This window comes from Procambarus clarkii, chromosome 22 (genome assembly GCF_040958095.1).
Source record: "Procambarus clarkii isolate CNS0578487 chromosome 22, FALCON_Pclarkii_2.0, whole genome shotgun sequence".
Classification (NCBI taxonomy): domain Eukaryota; kingdom Metazoa; phylum Arthropoda; class Malacostraca; order Decapoda; family Cambaridae; genus Procambarus; species Procambarus clarkii.
This window is the reverse complement of record NC_091171.1, coordinates 13,903,587-13,925,892: the sequence shown is the minus strand read 5'-3', so window position 1 is coordinate 13,925,892 and position 22,306 is coordinate 13,903,587. Positions and strand designations below refer to the sequence as shown.

The window sequence follows — 22,306 nt, the reverse complement described above, 5'->3', positions numbered from 1 at the left end:
GGGGATAACTTACAGCATAAAGCTGTGTGTGGTGGATAACTTACAGCATAGTGCTGTGTGGGGGATAACTTACAGCATAGAGCTGTTTGGGGGATAACTTACAGCATAGTACTGTGTGGGGGATAACTTACAGCATAGTGCTGTGTGGGGGATAAATTACAGCATAGTGCTGTGTGGGGGATAACTTACAGCATAGAGCTGTGTGGGGATAACTTACAGCATAGTGCTGTGTGGGGGGATAACTTACAGCATAGAGCTGTGTGGGGATAACTTACAGCATAGTGCTGTGTGGGGGTTAACTTACAGCATAGTGCTGTGTGGGGGGATAACTTACAGCATAGAGCTGTGTGGGGATAACTTACAGCATAGAGCTGTGTGGGGATAACTTACAGCATAGTGCTGTGTGGGGATAACTTACAGCATAGAGCTGTGTGGAGATAACTTACATCATAGTGCTGTGTGGGGGATAACTTACAGCATAGTGCTGTGTGGGGATAACTTACACCATAGTGCTGTGTGTGGGATAACTTACAGCATAGTGCTGTGTGGGGGGATAACTTACAGCATAGAGCTGTGTGGGGATAACTTACACCATAGTGCTGTGTGGGGGATAACTTACAGCATAGTGCTGTGTGGGGATAACTTACAGCATAGAGCTGTGTGGAGATGACTTACAGCATAGTGCTGTGTGGGGGATAACTTACAGCATAGAGCTGTTTGGGGGATAACTTACAGCATAGTGCTGTGTGGGGATAACTTACACCATAGTGCTGTGTGGGGGATAACTTACAGCATAGTGCTGTGTGGGGATAACGTACAGCATAGAGCTGTGTGGAGATAACTTACAGCATAGTGCTGTGTGGGGGATAACTTACAGCATAGAGCTGTGTGGAGATAACTTACAGCAGTACTCTATTTGGGGATAACTAAAGGTACAGCACTCTGGTGATAACATACAGTATAGCAGTACAGTTTGGTACTTACGGTACAGTATATTGTTTGGCGGTAACTTACACACCACCGTATTGTTTGACAAATCTTACGAAAGTGTTGCAGATGACTACTATAATTACTACTACTATTACTACTACTACTACTACTACTAATAATAATAATAATAATAATAATAATAATAATGAGATTTACTGTACGCTCACTTACGCTACACAAGGACACATTGGTTCTCATATAATAACTGTTCAAGTTAAGCACACAGGGATGGCATTCAATGAATTAATATTTCCAGCCATTAATACTGGCAATGTTGCTTATGATGTCATGCTCTGTAATGTATCATGAAGCCGTAGCACAAAGAGCAGTGTGTCTTCGGTGTTAATATTGCTGTGTTGTGCATTGTGTTGCAGATGTCTAGTGTGTTGCAGATGTCTTGTGTGTTGCAGATGTCTTGGGTGTTGCAGATGTCTTGGGTGTTGCAGATGTGTTGTGTGTTGCAGATGTCTTGGGTGTTGCAGATGTGTTGTGTGTTGCAGATGTCTTGTGTGTTGCAGATGTCTTGTGTGTTGCAGATGTCTTGGGTGTTGCAGATGTGTTGTGTGTTGCAGATGTGTTGTGTGTTGCAGATGTGTTGTGTGTTGCAGATGTGTTGTGTGTTGCAGATGTCTTGGGTGTTGCAGATGTGTTGTGTGTTGCAGATGTGTTGTGTGTTGCAGATGTCTTGGGTGTTGCAGATGTGTTGTGTGTTGCAGATGTCTTGTGTGTTGCAGATGTCTTGGGTGTTGCAGATGTGTTGTGTGTTGCAGATGTCTTGTGTGTTGCAGATGTCTTGTGTGTTGCAGATGTGTTGTGTGTTGCAGATGTGTTGTGTGTTGTAGATGTGTTGTGTGTTGCAGATGTCTTGTGTGTTGCAGATGTGTTGTGTGTTGCAGATGTGTTGTGTGTTGTAGATGTGTTGTGTGTTGCAGATGTGTTGTGTGTTGCAGATGTCTTGTGTGTTGCAGATGTGTTGTGTGTTGTAGATGTGTTGTGTGTTGCAGATGTGTTGTGTGTTGCAGATGTGTTGTGTGTTGAGGAGTGTGCGGCTCGTGACAAGCAGGTTTTGGAGTGGTACAGTTGCAGAAAAAGTGTAATGTTTTGTTTTGTGTGTTGCAGGTAATGATGGTTGTGAGGCGGCAGCAGCGTCAAGGGTTTCTGCGTCCGAGGTTGTGAGAGGAGCAGCGTGATGGCCGCCCACGGCCGCCTCAACACACTATTTTGACGCTCATTGGTCACGCCCGGACACTCTCACCCCCCCGACCTCCATACAGTCTTTGGTGCGTGTTAAAGTGTATGTCATACAACACTACGGCAGTGGCGAGTGGTGATGATAGCACGACCAGGTGTATGAGGTGTGCAGTGAGGGACTGTGTTGTGAGCAGTGAGGGTGGGTGTGAGGGCGGCGGATGGTGCCTCATAGAGCACAAAGTTGCCTAATTTGGCTCTGAATGGTGTCTTAGATTGGTGATGTTAGCAAACCGTCCATGAGAAGCTGCTGGTGCCAAGACCAGTTGATGCGTAGGTGTGTCCCGCCAGTGTGGCTGCTGGTGCTCGACCCCCAGGACTCCCGCCGCCCCCACGACTCCCTCACGGTGCTCCATCCTTTATATGTTGTTACGGACGGAAAGTTTGTGTGAGGAGGTGGCGTGCAGGTGTGGCGGAGAGGTGGTGTTAGTGGCGCGGGCGTCGTGATGACCACACTGTGCACGACTCCAGAGTCTCTCCCCTCCCCCAGGGCGGCAGACGCAGCCCCAGGCTTCACCTCGCCCCTTGACCCCTCCCCACGTTCCTACGACACCGCGCCCTTCCCAGGGGACACCCCTCCCCCGTCTTACCCCGGCAGAGGCGACACCGACTACGAAGTGCCCTTCTTCACGGTGGCGCACTACCGCACGCCCACGGCGCCCACCACCTACGAGTACGCCGCCACTCACGCCGCCTTCCCGGAAGTGGTTGGGGAGGCTTTGTACAATGGTGGCCTTGACAGCTCTGTCACGTCTCCGGTGGAGTTGGCCTTTGGCGGCAGCATGACGGACTCCGGCCGGTGGTGGCCGCGGGCTGAGGCCTCTCAGGACACCACGCCCAGCCACACCCCAGCCCGCTCCCCCGTGGGCCTGCCTGGCCCTCTGCCCCGACCCGAGCCAGACTACACCCCGCCGCCACACCCACCAGGCACCTTTATCCGTAGAGTGTACGGCTCGCACGACCGCACGCCCGTGGGGTGTCTGCACGCCGCCGCCGGCACCGCCCCGCGGGGCCACAAGCCCGCCCCGTTAAAAAGTGCTCAGCAAGGAGGCTCGCGGCCCAACCGCACTCACGACGACACGCCCGTCAGGGGCTCCGTGGACTTCGTCCTGGACCAGCCCTCGCGGACCCCCAACAGGAGCAGGAGTGGGTCCCGCCGGGGGGCGACGACCCCCGGCAAGCGCTCTGCGCCCACCACCCCCGGGGACGACCACGCCCCCAGAGAGGTCGGATGGGCGACAGAAGACCCCAGGACTGCCCCGTCGCAGGACGCAACTGCGGCACGTCAGGGGTCAGTCGCGGGGTCCGACAGCAGCGCCAACAGGGAGGCGGGGGCGGCGTCGAGCGCAGTGACGGAGGGGAGCGGCGGCGTGGACACGAGCGCAGTGTACGAGGACGCCGGCGTGAGTGACGCCGCGGACCGCTTAGAGTCCGCCGTCCACTCCAGCTCCTCCTCCGAGGTGATGGTCACCCCCAGGACCCCCCGCACCCCCCGCACCCCCAGGAGCAAGTCCAGGTCAGTCTCCCCACCATGTTGTCACCCCCCACACCCCCGCCATACACAGCCAGGGGCCCCCACACCCCCCTGCTCCCACACCCCCGCCATACACAGCCAGGTCTCCCACACCCCCGCCATACACAGCCAGGTCTCCCACACCCCCGCCATACACAGCCAGGTCCCCCACACCCCCGCCATACACAGCCAGGTCTTCCACACCCCCGCCATACACAGCCAGGGGCCCCCACACCCCCACCATACACAGCCAGGTCTCCCACACCCCCGCCATACACAGCCAGGTCTCCCACACCCCCGCCATACACAGAGAGGTCTCCCACACCCCCACCATACACAGCCAGGTCTCCCACACCCCCACCATACACAGCCAGGTCTCCCACACCCCCGCCATACACAGCCAGGTCTCCCACACCCCCGCCATACACAGCCAGGGGCCCCCACACCCCCCTGCTCCCACACCCCCGCCATACACAGCCAGGTCTCCCACACCCCCGCCATACACAGAGAGGTCTCCCACACCCCCACCATACACAGCCAGGTCCCTTACACCCCCGCCATACACAGCCAGGTCTCCCACACCCCCGCCATACACAGCCAGGTCTCCCACACCCCCACCATACACAGCCAGGTCTCCCACACCCCCGCCATACACAGCCAGGTCTCCCACACCCCCGCCATACACAGCCAGGTCTCCCACACCCCCACCATACACAGCCAGGTCTCCCACACCCCCACCATACACAGCCAGGTCTCCCACACCCCCACCATACACCGCCAGGTCTCCCACACCCCCGCCATACACAGCCAGGTCTCCCACACCCCCGCCATACACAGCCAGGTCTCCCACACCCCCACCATACACAGCCAGGTCTCCCACACCCCCGCCATACACAGTCAGGTCTCCCACACCCCCACCATACACAACCAGGTCTCCCACACCCCCACCATACACAGCCAGGTCTCCCACACCCCCGCCATACACAGCCAGGTCTCCCACACCCCCGCCATACACAGCCAGGTCTCCCACACCCCCACCATACACAGCCAGGTCTCCCACACCCCCACCATACACAGCCAGGTCTCCCACACCCCCGCCATACACAGCCAGGTCCCCCACACCCCCGCCATACACAGCCAGGTCTCCCACACCCCCACCATACACAGCCAGGTCCCCCACACCCCCGTCATACACAGCCAGGTCTCCCACACCCCCGTCATACACAGCCAGGTCTCCCACACCCCCCGCACCCCCAGGAGCAAGTCCAGGTCAGTCTCCCCACCATGTTGTCACCCCCCACACCCCCGCCATACACAGCCAGGGGCCCCCACACCCCCCTGCTCCCACACCCCCGCCATACACAGCCAGGTCTCCCACACCCCCGCCATACACAGCCAGGTCTCCCACACCCCCGCCATACACAGCCAGGTCCCCCACACCCCCGCCATACACAGCCAGGTCTTCCACACCCCCGCCATACACAGCCAGGGGCCCCCACACCCCCACCATACACAGCCAGGTCTCCCACACCCCCGCCATACACAGCCAGGTCTCCCACACCCCCGCCATACACAGAGAGGTCTCCCACACCCCCACCATACACAGCCAGGTCTCCCACACCCCCACCATACACAGCCAGGTCTCCCACACCCCCGCCATACACAGCCAGGTCTCCCACACCCCCGCCATACACAGCCAGGGGCCCCCACACCCCCCTGCTCCCACACCCCCGCCATACACAGCCAGGTCTCCCACACCCCCGCCATACACAGAGAGGTCTCCCACACCCCCACCATACACAGCCAGGTCCCTTACACCCCCGCCATACACAGCCAGGTCTCCCACACCCCCGCCATACACAGCCAGGTCTCCCACACCCCCACCATACACAGCCAGGTCTCCCACACCCCCGCCATACACAGCCAGGTCTCCCACACCCCCGCCATACACAGCCAGGTCTCCCACACCCCCACCATACACAGCCAGGTCTCCCACACCCCCACCATACACAGCCAGGTCTCCCACACCCCCACCATACACCGCCAGGTCTCCCACACCCCCGCCATACACAGCCAGGTCTCCCACACCCCCGCCATACACAGCCAGGTCTCCCACACCCCCACCATACACAGCCAGGTCTCCCACACCCCCGCCATACACAGCCAGGTCTCCCACACCCCCACCATACACAGCCAGGTCTCCCACACCCCCACCATACACAGCCAGGTCTCCCACACCCCCGCCATACACAGCCAGGTCTCCCACACCCCCGCCATACACAGCCAGGTCTCCCACACCCCCACCATACACAGCCAGGTCTCCCACACCCCCACCATACACAGCCAGGTCTCCCACACCCCCGCCATACACAGCCAGGTCCCCCACACCCCCGCCATACACAGCCAGGTCTCCCACACCCCCACCATACACAGCCAGGTCCCCCACACCCCCGTCATACACAGCCAGGTCTCCCACATCCCCGTCATACACAGCCAGGTCTCCCACACCCCCCGCACCCCCAGGAGCAAGTCCAGGTCAGTCTCCCCACCATGTTGTCACCCCCCACACCCCCGCCATACACAGCCAGGGGCCCCCACACCCCCCTGCTCCCACACCCCCGCCATACACAGCCAGGTCTCCCACACCCCCGCCATACACAGCCAGGTCTCCCACACCCCCGCCATACACAGCCAGGTCCCCCACACCCCCGCCATACACAGCCAGGTCTTCCACACCCCCGCCATACACAGCCAGGGGCCCCCACACCCCCACCATACACAGCCAGGTCTCCCACACCCCCGCCATACACAGCCAGGTCTCCCACACCCCCGCCATACACAGAGAGGTCTCCCACACCCCCACCATACACAGCCAGGTCTCCCACACCCCCACCATACACAGCCAGGTCTCCCACACCCCCGCCATACACAGCCAGGTCTCCCACACCCCCGCCATACACAGCCAGGGGCCCCCACACCCCCCTGCTCCCACACCCCCGCCATACACAGCCAGGTCTCCCACACCCCCGCCATACACAGAGAGGTCTCCCACACCCCCACCATACACAGCCAGGTCCCTTACACCCCCGCCATACACAGCCAGGTCTCCCACACCCCCGCCATACACAGCCAGGTCTCCCACACCCCCACCATACACAGCCAGGTCTCCCACACCCCCGCCATACACAGCCAGGTCTCCCACACCCCCGCCATACACAGCCAGGTCTCCCACACCCCCACCATACACAGCCAGGTCTCCCACACCCCCACCATACACAGCCAGGTCTCCCACACCCCCACCATACACCGCCAGGTCTCCCACACCCCCGCCATACACAGCCAGGTCTCCCACACCCCCGCCATACACAGCCAGGTCTCCCACACCCCCACCATACACAGCCAGGTCTCCCACACCCCCGCCATACACAGTCAGGTCTCCCACACCCCCACCATACACAGCCAGGTCTCCCACACCCCCACCATACACAGCCAGGTCTCCCACACCCCCGCCATACACAGCCAGGTCTCCCACACCCCCGCCATACACAGCCAGGTCTCCCACACCCCCACCATACACAGCCAGGTCTCCCACACCCCCACCATACACAGCCAGGTCTCCCACACCCCCGCCATACACAGCCAGGTCCCCCACACCCCCGCCATACACAGCCAGGTCTCCCACACCCCCACCATACACAGCCAGGTCCCCCACACCCCCGTCATACACAGCCAGGTCTCCCACATCCCCGTCATACACAGCCAGGTCTCCCACACCCCCCGCACCCCCAGGAGCAAGTCCAGGTCAGTCTCCCCAAGTAGTAGGGAAGGCGCCTCACAGGGGAATTTTTTTTTCTGGGAGAAAATTCCCCTGTGCGCCCCAAGGGTTTCAGGTGAATTTAGAAATTCCCCTGTGCGCCCCAAGGGTTTCAGGTAAATTTAGAAATTCATGTTTGTGAGCCAGGGTTTTTTCAGGCGAATTTGGACAGTCACAGATTTTTGAAGTAAGGATTTCTTATGAGAAAAATAATTTCCGAGACATAGAAGTTTGTTAAAGCCTTATGGGAGAAATTCAAATAACGTGTGTAGCACTTTAGGGCTTCCAGGAGAACTCTACGGACATATTTTACATGTTTTCAACTTACAAAATCGTCTATGTAAGCCTTAGTTATTCATATAAATTTAGAAAGTTATCTGTATAAGTCATTGTTTTCAAGTCTCGTACATCACACCCCCCTCCCTCCCTCCCCCCCTTACCTCGCAATCTGTCGCGTCACCTTTATTTACCTTACGCCCGGCCAGTCAGCTCTTAATCTTATCTTATCTTATCCGTAATATCTGGACCGTCCCTCCTCTCTCTCTCTCTCTCTCTCCTTTCATTCAGTTCAACTATTTTCCAACATCGTATGTTTGCTCCTTTTCATTAAGCAAGTCAGTATGTTTGCTCCTTTTCATTAAGCAAGTCAGTTTTACACAAATAAATCATGTTAGTAAGCAAGTTCTAGCTCACGTTCCCCACCTTAGTCCCCTGTCGTATAAAGAATACTATCATTCCAATCCCTCTAAAATTTAAAAATAATCATATTTCAAATGTAGTTCAATACAGTAATTAGTTACCAAGCTCCAGCGCTTGTCCTCCGCCTTAGCTCTCTCTCGTATCTTCGTTAGTAACAGTCCAATTTCCCTGAAATTTCTACCCTCTGTATTTCAGACATAGTTTAGTAAATGCAAACAATTATCAAACTCTAGCTCTTGTCCCCAGCTTAGTTCATTTGTACAAAATCATTAGTAACAGTCCAAATTCCCTGAGATTTTTAGCCTCTGTATTTCAGACACCATAAATAAGATCAAAACAGTTACCAAGCTCCAGCTCTTGTCCTCCGCCTTAGTTCTCTTTCATATCTTTGTAAATAAACCACCAATTCCCCTGAAATTTCTACCCTCTGTATTTCAGACACCGTAAATAAAATCAAGTCAGTTATCGAGCTCCAGCTCTCGTCCCCGCCTTAATTCTCTTTCGTATCTTTGTAAATAACCCATCAATTTCCCTAAAATTAAAAGCAGACATACTTCAAAGTTAGTAAATAAGATCAAGTCAGTTACTGAGCTCCAGCTCTCGTCCCCCGCCCTCTTCCACCCTCAAGTCTTTAACCCATCAATTTCCCCGAAATTTTTACCCTCTGTATTTCAGACTTAGTAAATATGATGAAAACAATTATAAAACTCTAGCTCTTGTCCTCTGTCCAAGTTCACTCCTGTAAATTCATTCATTACTATCAATCCAAATCCCCCTGAGATTTAAACACCCAACTACATTTTCAGACATAGTAAATAAAAACCAGTTCAGTTATCAAGTTTCAACTCATGTGCCCCAGCTTAGTTCATTTTGTACAAGTTCTTTATTTCCAACTAAATCATCCTAAGATTTAAGATCACCTTATTTTCTAACGTAGTAAAATTAATCAGGACATTAGCAAAGCTCCATTCCCTCAGCCATAGATCATCAGACATAAATATATTCGATCAAGTCCGTCTCCAACCTATCTGTTTATCAGAGTAATTACTTTACCCTTCTCATCCCCAACATATCAATCCCCAACGTATCAAAACCTTCAATAATCATACTGCATTTGCATATTTTCTCTATATTCACTGTGTTCTTCGTATTCTCATCCGTGTTCACTCCATGTTCTTCAAATGTTCACAGTCCCATTCAGTTCATATTTTCACAAGTATCTCCATTTTTTCTGTAATCTTTCTCTTAGTCTCATTACTTTCTCTACAAATTCTAGTCATATTTTCTATGTTTTCATGTTCATCACATGTTCTCTTTACAACTTTTATACTCAATATTCATGCTAACTTCCATATTTTTGTGTTCTTTGTCAATATTCATGTTCCTCTACAAGTTCATGTTCCTCACAAGATCACTTCGTTTTTCACCTTCACTTACATGTTTTCTACATTCTTTGTCATATTCTCCATGTTCTTCACAAGTCCATTGTTCATTCTTTGTAATCCCTATTCTCCTTATCATGTTTTCATGTTCTCTGTAAGTTCATATTCCCAGCATGTTCACTGTATTCATCAACTTTTCTTACATGTGTTCTTTGCCATGTTCCCCATATGTTCTCTGGGTTTTCCCCTTACATGTTATTTAACGTTCCTTAACTAAAAAAATCTTTCGCCAATCAACTAAAACATAGTCACTTTCGTCATTTCTCAACTAAACCTATTATCCAGTCAACTAAAAATAGTCAGAAATAGCCTCGTTCAACACTGTTCTTAACTAAAACAACCTTTCTCTTAGCTAAAAATTGTCAAAGGAAACTTTTTCAGCACTTTCTTAACAGGCGCTATGTTTCATCAAGAAAAATTGTCAAAGGAAACTTTCCAAAACTGTTCATAACTAGCTTTTATCCATCGTCAATCAACTAAAAATAATAACTTTCATCATTTCTTAACTAAACATATTCCCCATTCATCAGAAAATAACCGTGTTCATCATGTTTCATTGTCATTTCTTAACTAAAATTATCTGCCAATCATCAGAAAAAGTCATGTTCATCATGTTTAAGCTTTTGCTCAACTAAAAGTATTCATCGATCAACTAAAAATAGTTACTTCATCATGTTTCCTTGTCATTTCTTAACTGAAATATCACTTCTCTCATCTGAAAATAGTCAGGATTAACCTCATTCAACACCGTTCTTAACTAAAACAGCCTTTCGCTTAGCTAAAAATTGTCAAAGGATTCTTTTCAGCACTGTTCATAACTAACTTTATCCATCGTCAAGTCAGAAAATATAGTCAAAGATATCTATCATCGTCGTTCTTAACTGACATTTATACTTTGTGGAGCACTAAAATAGTCAAATGTAACTTTTTCAGCACTTTCGTAAAAATTATATGTCGTCAAGTACGAAAAAAAATAGTCAAAGGTGCTCTCCGTTACACCAAAGTTACTCTTCGATAAATCAAAGACGCTCTTCAATACATCAAGGACTTACTCAAAGACACCAAAGTTACACTCTAAGACATCCTTCGAGACATCAAAGACTTCCTTAAGACTTCAATGGGACTCTTCCATTCATCAAAGACATTCTCTAAGCCCTCAAAGTTATTCTCAGCACAATCAAAAGTTATTCCAAGACAACAAAAGTCATTCTCAGAGCTATCAAAATTATTCTCGGAGTCATCAAAAGGTATTCTCTAACTCACTTTGGTCATTAAAGTTAATTTCTATGTTATAAAAGTTTGTCTCAGAGACATCTAAAGTTAATCTTAGAGTTATCAAATGTAATCTCTAACTCTCTTTTGTTCATCAAAGTTGATCTCAGAGTTAGCAAAGGTAATCTCTAACTCACTCTCGTTCATCAAAGTTGTTTCAAAGACATCAAAGTTATTCAAAGAGCTAACAAAAGTTATTCTCAGAGTCACCTTCGTTCTTCAGAGAAACTTTCCAAAACATCTTTATTCATCAAAGTTATTCTCAGAGGCATAAAAGTCATTCTCAGAGCTATCAAACTTGTTCTCAAAGTCATCAAACTTATTCACAGAGTCATCAAAGTTAATCTAAGACATCATTTTTCATCAAAGATATTCTCTCTAAACCATCAATGTTCTTCTCTAAGACATAAAAGTTATTCTCAGAGTCACCTTCGTTCGTCAGAGAAACTTTCAAAACATCTTTGTTCATCAAACTTGTTTTCAAAGTCATCAAAAGTTAATCTAAGACATCTTCTTTCATCAAAGTTATTTTCAGAGACATCTAAAGTCAATCTTGGTCATCAAAGCTGTTCTCTAAACATCAATGTTGTTCTCCAAGACATCAAAGATGTTCTCAAAATCATAAAAGTTATTTTCAGAGACATCTAAAGTTATTCTCAGAGCTATCAAACTTGTTCTCAGAGTCATCAAATGGTATTCTCGAAGTCATCAAAGTTATTTTCAGAGACATCTAAAGTTAATTTCTATGTTATAAAGTTATTCTCAGAGACATCTAAAGTCAATCTTGGTCATCAAAGCTGTTCTCTAAACATCAATGTTGTTCTCCAAGACATCAAAGATGTTCTCAAAATCATAAAAGTTATTCCCAGAGCTATCAAAGTTAATCTCAGAGTTATCCAAAGATATTCTCATGTCCACAAAAGTTATTCCAAGAGACGTCAAAGTTGTTTCAAAGACATCAAAGTTAATCTCAGAGTTATCCAAAGACATTCTCAGAGACATCTAAAGTTATTCTCTAAGACATCAAAGTTGTTCTAAGAGTTATCAAAAGTTATTCCCAGAGCTATCAAAGTTAATCTCAGAGTTATCCAAAGATATTCTCATGTCCACAAAAGTTATTCCAAGAGACGTCAAAGTTGTTTCAAAGACATCAAAGTTAATCTCAGAGTTATCCAAAGACATTCTCAGAGACATCTAAAGTTATTCTCTAAGACATCAAAGTTGTTCTAAGAGTTATCAAAAGTTATTCTCAGTCATGATATGTTATTCTCTAACTCACTTCCATTCATCAAAGACATTCTCTAAGTCCTGAAAGTTATTCTCTAAGACAACAAAGTCTTTCTCAGAGCTACCAAAGATGTTCTCTAAATCATAAAAGTTAATCTTAACTCACCTTCGTTCATTAGAGAAACTTTCCAATCCATATTCGTTGACCAGAGTTATTCTCAGAGTCATCAAAGCGATCTCTAATTCATCTTCGTTCTCCAAAGTTGTTCTCTAAGACACCTTCATTCATCAAAGAAACTCTCCTTCTTCCATCATGTTATTCTTTAAGACATCTTCAGTCATAAAATTTTCTCTCCAAAATGTAACTAGTTCAGCTTTTCATACCAAACCTGCATTTCTGTTAAAACATATTTTCTTAGTTGCTTTACCCTAAAACTGTTCTCTGAACTACACTGTTCAAACCTACGTAACCTATCCTCTCCACCCAATGTTACTTAGTTAACGTAACGTTCCTAAACCTAGCTTTACCTATCCTAACATACCTTACCTTACCTTCCCTATCTTACCTAACTTTACCTATCCTAACATAACTTACCTATCTTACCTAACCTAACCTAACCTTAACCTTCATAACCTAACTTTACCTATCCTAACATAACTTACCTTACCTTCCCTATCTTACCTAACTTTACCTATCCTAACATAACTTACCTTACCTACCTTACCTAACTTAACCTGCTTAACCTTACCTTACCTTACCTTACCTATCTTACCTAACTTAACCTGCATAACCTAACTTTACCTATGTTACCTTACCTTACCTTACCTATCTTACCTATCCTAACGTAACCTAACTTGCTTTACCTAACTTAATCTTACATTCCCAAACTGATGTATCCTAACTTATCTAGTCAAACCAGGCATGATCTAACTTACATAAGTATTCCTTCTTGTCTTTTGTGTTTCGTCAATCATTGTCTCATATTCATTTACTCATTTCTTTAGTTATTTTCTCAAATGGTCACTTTTGCATTTCAAGTGCTATTTGTTAGAGATTGGATATTTAAGCATTTCAAAGAATTTTTGTTATATATGGGCATTTACTCATTTCAAGGGATAATTTCTCAAATGGACGTTTTTTGCATTTCAAGTGTTATTTGTTTAAGATTGGGTATTTAACCATTTCAAAGGATTTTGTTATATATGGGAACTTACTCGTTTCAAGGGCTAATTTCTCAAATGGTCATTTTTGCAGATCAAGGGTTATTTGTTAAAGTTCATCAAGTTGCCCATAAGTTGTATTTATTATGTTTGTTATCATTTATTCTTATTCCCCAACCCCTTAACCTAACCTCTTGTAATCTTAGTGTATTTAGTAGGTTCTATCTTATGTTCTTATTCCCCAACCCCTTAACCTAACCTCTTGTAATCTTAGTGTATTTAGTAGGTTCTATCTTATGTTCTTATTCCCCAACCCTTTAACCTAACCTTTCAGATGTAGTTTGTTGAATATATTATCCTTTTCCTAACCTTTCAGATGTAGTTTTGTTTCTCCTTTTTGTATATTTTTACCCAAACCATCTTTCCTTCTTTACTTTGATTCTCCTACTCCTTCTAACCCTCCTTTTCTATCTCTCTCCCTTATCCTCTCTCTTCCTCCCCCTCTCTCTCCCTCATTTGCTCAAATGCTCTCTTGTTTCTCAAATTCAAGTCTTATTGCTCCCATTCTCACACCCTCATTCTCATTCACTTAGTTTTTCTTTTTCTCAATTCAAGTCTTAGTGCTCCCATGCCCACACTCTCTCTCATTCTCTCTTCTTTGGTCCCATTTTCTTCCGCCCCCTCTCTCTTCCTCCCCCTCTCTCTCCCTCATTTGCTCAAATGCTCTCTTGTTTCTCAAATTCAAGTCTTATTGCTCCCATTCTCACACCCTCATTCTCATTCACTTAGTTTTTCTTTTTCTCAATTCAAGTCTTAGTGCTCCCATGCCCACACTCTCTCTCATTCTCTCTTCTTTGGTCCCATTTTCTTCCGCCCCCTCTCTCTTACTCCTTGCTCTTCTTTCATGCTCTCACTCCCTTGAGCTCTTGTTTCTCAATTTCAAGTCTTAGTAGATCTGATTCTTTACTATTGTAATTTTATTATTACTATGATAAAGAATGAACTTATATGTGAAAAACAAAGTAAAGAAGGAAAGAAGGTTTGGGTAAAAATATACAAAAAGGAGAAACAAAACTACATCTGAAAGGTTAGGAAAAGGATAATATATTCAACAAACTACATCTGAAAGGTTAGGTTAAAGGGTTGGGGAATAAGAACATAAGATAGAACCTACTAAATACACTAAGATTACAAGAGGTTAGGTTAAGGGGTTGGGGAATAAGAACATAAGATAGAACCTACTAAATACACTAAGATTACAAGAGGTTAGGTTAAGGGGTTGGGGAATAAGAATAAATGATAACAAACATAATAAATACAACTTATGGGCAACTTGATGAACTTTAACAAATAACCCTTGATCTGCAAAAATGACCATTTGAGAAATTAGCCCTTGAAACGAGTAAGTTCCCATATATAACAAAATCCTTTGAAATGGTTAAATACCCAATCTTAAACAAATAACACTTGAAATGCAAAAAACGTCCATTTGAGAAATTATCCCTTGAAATGAGTAAATGCCCATATATAACAAAAATTCTTTGAAATGCTTAAATATCCAATCTCTAACAAATAGCACTTGAAATGCAAAAGTGACCATTTGAGAAAATAACTAAAGAAATGAGTAAATGAATATGAGACAATGATTGACGAAACACAAAAGACAAGAAGGAATACTTATGTAAGTTAGATCATGCCTGGTTTGACTAGATAAGTTAGGATACATCAGTTTGGGAATGTAAGATTAAGTTAGGTAAAGCAAGTTAGGTTACGTTAGGATAGGTAAGATAGGTAAGGTAAGGTAAGGTAACATAGGTAAAGTTAGGTTATGCAGGTTAAGTTAGGTAAGATAGGTAAGGTAAGGTAAGGTAAGGTTAAGCAGGTTAAGTTAGGTAAGGTAGGTAAGGTAAGTTATGTTAGGATAGGTAAAGTTAGGTAAGATAGGGAAGGTAAGGTAAGTTATGTTAGGATAGGTAAAGTTAGGTTATGAAGGTTAAGGTTAGGTTAGGTTAGGTTAGGTAAGATAGGTAAGTTATGTTAGGATAGGTAAAGTTAGGTAAGATAGGGAAGGTAAGGTAAGGTATGTTAGGATAGGTAAAGCTAGGTTTAGGAACGTTACGTTAACTAAGTAACATTGGGTGGAGAGGATAGGTTACGTAGGTTTGAACAGTGTAGTTCAGAGAACAGTTTTAGGGTAAAGCAACTAAGAAAATATGTTTTAACAGAAATGCAGGTTTGGTATGAAAAGCTGAACTAGTTACATTTTGGAGAGAAAATTTTATGACTGAAGATGTCTTAAAGAATAACATGATGGAAGAAGGAGAGTTTCTTTGATGAATGAAGGTGTCTTAGAGAACAACTTTGGAGAACGAAGATGAATTAGAGATCGCTTTGATGACTCTGAGAATAACTCTGGTCAACGAATATGGATTGGAAAGTTTCTCTAATGAACGAAGGTGAGTTAAGATTAACTTTTATGATTTAGAGAACATCTTTGGTAGCTCTGAGAAAGACTTTGTTGTCTTAGAGAATAACTTTCAGGACTTAGAGAATGTCTTTGATGAATGGAAGTGAGTTAGAGAATAACATATCATGACTGAGAATAACTTTTGATAACTCTTAGAACAACTTTGATGTCTTAGAGAATAACTTTAGATGTCTCTGAGAATGTCTTTGGATAACTCTGAGATTAACTTTGATGTCTTTGAAACAACTTTGACGTCTCTTGGAATAACTTTTGTGGACATGAGAATATCTTTGGATAACTCTGAGATTAACTTTGATAGCTCTGGGAATAACTTTTGATAACTCTTAGAACAACTTTGATGTCTTAGAGAATAACTTTAGATGTCTCTGAGAATGTCTTTGGATAACTCTGAGATTAACTTTGATGTCTTTGAAACAACTTTGACGTCTCTTGGAATAACTTTTGTGGACATGAGAATATCTTTGGATAACTCTGAGATTAACTTTGATAGCTCTGGGAATAACTTTTATGATTTTGAGAACATCTTTGATGTCTTGGAGAACAACATTGATGTTTAGAGAACAGCTTTGATGACCAAGATTGACTTTAGATGTCTCTGAGAATAACTTTATAACATAGAAATTAACTTTAGATGTCTCTGAAAATAACTTTGATGACTTCGAGAATACCATTTGATGACTCTGAGAACAAGTTTGATAGCTCTGAGAATAACTTTAGATGTCTCTGAAAATAACTTTTATGATTTTGAGAACATCTTTGATGTCTTGGAGAACAACATTGATGTTTAGAGAACAGCTTTGATGACCAAGATTGACTTTAGATGTCTCTGAAAATAACTTTGATGAAAGAAGATGTCTTAGATTAACTTTTGATGACTTTGAAAACAAGTTTGATGAACAAAGATGTTTTGAAAGTTTCTCTGACGAACGAAGGTGACTCTGAGAATAACTTTTATGTCTTAGAGAAGAACATTGATGGTTTAGAGAGAATATCTTTGATGAAAAATGATGTCTTAGATTAACTTTGATGACTCTGTGAATAAGTTTGATGACTTTGAGAACAAGTTTGATAGCTCTGAGAATGACTTTTATGCCTCTGAGAATAACTTTGATGAATAAAGATGTTTTGGAAAGTTTCTCTGAAGAACGAAGGTGACTCTGAGAATAACTTTTGTTAGCTCTTTGAATAACTTTGATGTCTTTGAAACAACTTTGATGAACGAGAGTGAGTTAGAGATTACCTTTGCTAACTCTGAGATCAACTTTGATGAACAAAAGAGAGTTAGAGATTACATTTGATAACTCTAAGATTAACTTTAGATGTCTCTGAGACAAACTTTTATAACATAGAAATTAACTTTAATGACCAAAGTGAGTTAGAGAATACCTTTTGATGACTCCGAGAATAATTTTGATAGCTCTGAGAATGACTTTTGTTGTCTTGGAATAACTTTTGATTGTGCTGAGAATAACTTTGAGGGCTTAGAGAATGTCTTTGATGAATGGAAGAGTCCCATTGAAGTCTTAAGGAAGTCTTTGATGTCTCGAAGGATGTCTTAGAGTGTAACTTTGGTGTCTTTGAGTAAGTCCTTGATGTATTGAAGAGCGTCTTTGATTTATCGAAGAGTAACTTTGGTGTAACGGAGAGCACCTTTGACTATTTTTTTTCGTACTTGACGACATATAATTTTTACGAAAGTGCTGAAAAAGTTACATTTGACTATTTTAGTGCTCCACAAAGTATAAATGTCAGTTAAGAACGACGATGATAGATATCTTTGACTATATTTTCTGACTTGACGATGGATAAAGTTAGTTATGAACAGTGCTGAAAAGAATCCTTTGACAATTTTTAGCTAAGCGAAAGGCTGTTTTAGTTAAGAACGGTGTTGAATGAGGTTAATCCTGACTATTTTCAGATGAGAGAAGTGATATTTCAGTTAAGAAATGACAAGGAAACATGATGAAGTAACTATTTTTAGTTGATCGATGAATACTTTTAGTTGAGCAAAAGCTTAAACATGATGAACATGACTTTTTCTGATGATTGGCAGATAATTTTAGTTAAGAAATGACAATGAAACATGATGAACACGGTTATTTTCTGATGAATGGGGAATATGTTTAGTTAAGAAATGATGAAAGTTATTATTTTTAGTTGATTGACGATGGATAAAAGCTAGTTATGAACAGTTTTGGAAAGTTTCCTTTGACAATTTTTCTTGATGAAACATAGCGCCTGTTAAGAAAGTGCTGAAAAAGTTTCCTTTGACAATTTTTAGCTAAGAGAAAGGTTGTTTTAGTTAAGAACAGTGTTGAACGAGGCTATTTCTGACTATTTTTAGTTGACTGGATAATAGGTTTAGTTGAGAAATGACGAAAGTGACTATGTTTTAGTTGATTGGCGAAAGATTTTTTTAGTTAAGGAACGTTAAATAACATGTAAGGGGAAAACCCAGAGAACATATGGGGAACATGGCAAAGAACACATGTAAGAAAAGTTGATGAATACAGTGAACATGCTGGGAATATGAACTTACAGAGAACATGAAAACATGATAAGGAGAATAGGGATTACAAAGAATGAACAATGGACTTGTGAAGAACATGGAGAATATGACAAAGAATGTAGAAAACATGTAAGTGAAGGTGAAAAACGAAGTGATCTTGTGAGGAACATGAACTTGTAGAGGAACATGAATATTGACAAAGAACACAAAAATATGGAAGTTAGCATGAATATTGAGTATAAAAGTTGTAAAGAGAACATGTGATGAACATGAAAACATAGAAAATATGACTAGAATTTGTAGAGAAAGTAATGAGACTAAGAGAAAGATTACAGAAAAAATGGAGATACTTGTGAAAATATGAACTGAATGGGACTGTGAACATTTGAAGAACATGGAGTGAACACGGATGAGAATACGAAGAACACAGTGAATATAGAGAAAATATGCAAATGCAGTATGATTATTGAAGGTTTTGATACGTTGGGGATTGATATGTTGGGGATGAGAAGGGTAAAGTAATTACTCTGATAAACAGATAGGTTGGAGACGGACTTGATCGAATATATTTATGTCTGATGATCTATGGCTGAGGGAATGGAGCTTTGCTAATGTCCTGATTAATTTTACTACGTTAGAAAATAAGGTGATCTTAAATCTTAGGATGATTTAGTTGGAAATAAAGAACTTGTACAAAATGAACTAAGCTGGGGCACATGAGTTGAAACTTGATAACTGAACTGGTTTTTATTTACTATGTCTGAAAATGTAGTTGGGTGTTTAAATCTCAGGGGGATTTGGATTGATAGTAATGAATGAATTTACAGGAGTGAACTTGGACAGAGGACAAGAGCTAGAGTTTTATAATTGTTTTCATCATATTTACTAAGTCTGAAATACAGAGGGTAAAAATTTCGGGGAAATTGATGGGTTAAAGACTTGAGGGTGGAAGAGGGCGGGGGACGAGAGCTGGAGCTCAGTAACTGACTTGATCTTATTTACTAACTTTGAAGTATGTCTGCTTTTAATTTTAGGGAAATTGATGGGTTATTTACAAAGATACGAAAGAGAATTAAGGCGGGGACGAGAGCTGGAGCTCGATAACTGACTTGATTTTATTTACGGTGTCTGAAATACAGAGGGTAGAAATTTCAGGGGAATTGGTGGTTTATTTACAAAGATATGAAAGAGAACTAAGGCGGAGGACAAGAGCTGGAGCTTGGTAACTGTTTTGATCTTATTTATGGTGTCTGAAATACAGAGGCTAAAAATCTCAGGGAATTTGGACTGTTACTAATGATTTTGTACAAATGAACTAAGCTGGGGACAAGAGCTAGAGTTTGATAATTGTTTGCATTTACTAAACTATGTCTGAAATACAGAGGGTAGAAATTTCAGGGAAATTGGACTGTTACTAACGAAGATACGAGAGAGAGCTAAGGCGGAGGACAAGCGCTGGAGCTTGGTAACTAATTACTGTATTGAACTACATTTGAAATATGATTATTTTTAAATTTTAGAGGGATTGGAATGATAGTATTCTTTATACGACAGGGGACTAAGGTGGGGAACGTGAGCTAGAACTTGCTTACTAACATGATTTATTTGTGTAAAACTGACTTGCTTAATGAAAAGGAGCAAACATACTGACTTGCTTAATGAAAAGGAGCAAACATACGATGTTGGAAAATAGTTGAACTGAATGAAAGGAGAGAGAGAGAGAGAGAGAGGAGGGACGGTCCAGATATTACGGATAAGATAAGATAAGATTAAGAGCTGACTGGCCGGGCGTAAGGTAAATAAAGGTGACGCGACAGATTGCGAGGTAAGGGGGGGAGGGAGGGAGGGGGGTGTGATGTACGAGACTTGAAAACAATGACTTATACAGATAACTTTCTAAATTTATATGAATAACTAAGGCTTACATAGACGATTTTGTAAGTTGAAAACATGTAAAATATGTCCGTAGAGTTCTCCTGGAAGCCCTAAAGTGCTACACACGTTATTTGAATTTCTCCCATAAGGCTTTAACAAACTTCTATGTCTCGGAAATTATTTTTCTCATAAGAAATCCTTACTTCAAAAATCTGTGACTGTCCAAATTCGCCTGAAAAAACCCTGGCTCACAAACATGAATTTCTAAATTTACCTGAAACCCTTGGGGCGCACAGGGGAATTTCTAAATTCACCTGAAACCCTTGGGGCGCACAGGGGAATTTTCTCCCAGAAAAAAAAATTCCCCTGTGAGGCGCCTTCCCTACTACTTCCCCACCATGTTGTCACCCCCCCACACCCCCACCATACACAACCAGGTCTCCCACACCCCCGCCATACACAGCCAGGTCCCCCACACCCCCACCATACACAGCCAGGTCTCCCACACCCCCACCATACACAGCCAGGTCTCCCACACCCCCACCATACACAGCCAGGTCTCCCACACCCCCGCCATACACAGCCAGGTCTCCCACACCCCCGCCATACACAGAGAGGTCTCCCACACCCCCACCATACACAGCCAGGTCCCCCACACCCCCGCCATACACAGCCAGGTCTCCCACACCCCCGCCATACACAGCCAGGGGCCCCCACACCCCCACCATACACAGTCAGGTCTCCCACACCCCCGCCATACACAGCCAGGGGCCCCCACACCCCCGCCATACACAGCCAGGTCCCCCACACCCCCACCATACACAGCCAGGTCCCCCACACCCTCACCATACACAGCCAGGTCCCCCACACCCCCACCATACACAGCCAGGTCTCCCACACCCCCACCATACACAGCCAGGTCCCCCACACCCCCACCATACACAGCCAGGTCCCCCACGCCCCCACCATACACAGCCAGGTCTCCCACACCCCCACCATACACAGCCAGGTCCCCCACACCCCCACCATACACAGCCAGGTCTCCCACACCCCCACCATACACACCCAGGTCCCCCACACCCCCACCATACACAGCCAGGTCTCCCACACCCCCACCATACACAGCCAGGTCTCCCACACCCCCACCATACACAGCCAGGTCTCCCACACCCCCGCCATACACAGCCAGGTCTCCCACACCCCCACCATACACAGCCAGGTCTCCCACACCCCCACCATACACCGCCAGGTCTCCCACACCCCCACCATACACAGCCAGGTCTCCCACACCCCCACCATACACAGCCAGGTCTCCCACACCCCCACCATACACCGCCAGGTCTCCCACACCCCCACCATACACAGCCAGGTCTGCCACACCCCCACCATACACAGCCAGGTCTCCCACACACCCACCATACACCGCCAGGTCTCCCACACCCCCACCATACACCGCCAGGTCTCCCACACCCCCACCATACACAGCCAGGTCTCCCACACCCCCACCATACACAGCCAGGTCTCCCACACCCCCACCATACACAGCCAGGTCTCCCACACCCCCACCATACACCGCCAGGTCTCCCACACCCCCACCATACACCGCCAGGTCTCCCACACCCCCACCATACACCGCCAGGTCTCCCACACCCCCACCATACACAGCCAGGTCTCCCACACCCCCACCATACACCGCCAGGTCTCCCACACCCCCACCATACACCGCCAGGTCTCCCACACCCCGACCATACACCGCCAGGTCTCCCACACCCCCACCATACACAGCCAGGTCCCCCACACCCCCACCATACACCGCCAGGTCTCCCACACCCCCACCATACACCGCCAGGTCTCCCACACCCCCACCATACACCGCCAGGTCTCCCACACCCCCACCATACACCGCCAGGTCTCCCACACCCCCACCATACACCGCCAGGTCTCCCACACCCCCACCATACACCGCCAGGTCTCCCACACCCCCACCATACACCGCCAGGTCCCCCACACCCCCACCATACACCGCCAGGTCTCCCACACCCCCACCATACACAGCCAGGTCCCCCAC

The 22,306-nt window shown here is 45.5% G+C and overlaps 1 protein-coding gene across 2 annotated transcripts in view; it reads left to right on the top strand.

Moving 5' to 3' along the window:
- Nucleotides 1-22,306, top strand: part of LOC123757143 (uncharacterized) — a 344,783-nt gene that overhangs the window by 312,337 nt on the left and 10,140 nt on the right. For both annotated transcript variants that reach the window (XM_069329469.1, XM_069329468.1), the window contains one exon: nt 2,110-3,754. In XM_069329469.1, coding sequence (XP_069185570.1) covers nt 2,685-3,754 — 1,070 coding nt within the window. In that variant the 5' untranslated portion in view covers nt 2,110-2,684. The remainder of the gene's footprint in view (nt 1-2,109; nt 3,755-22,306) is intronic.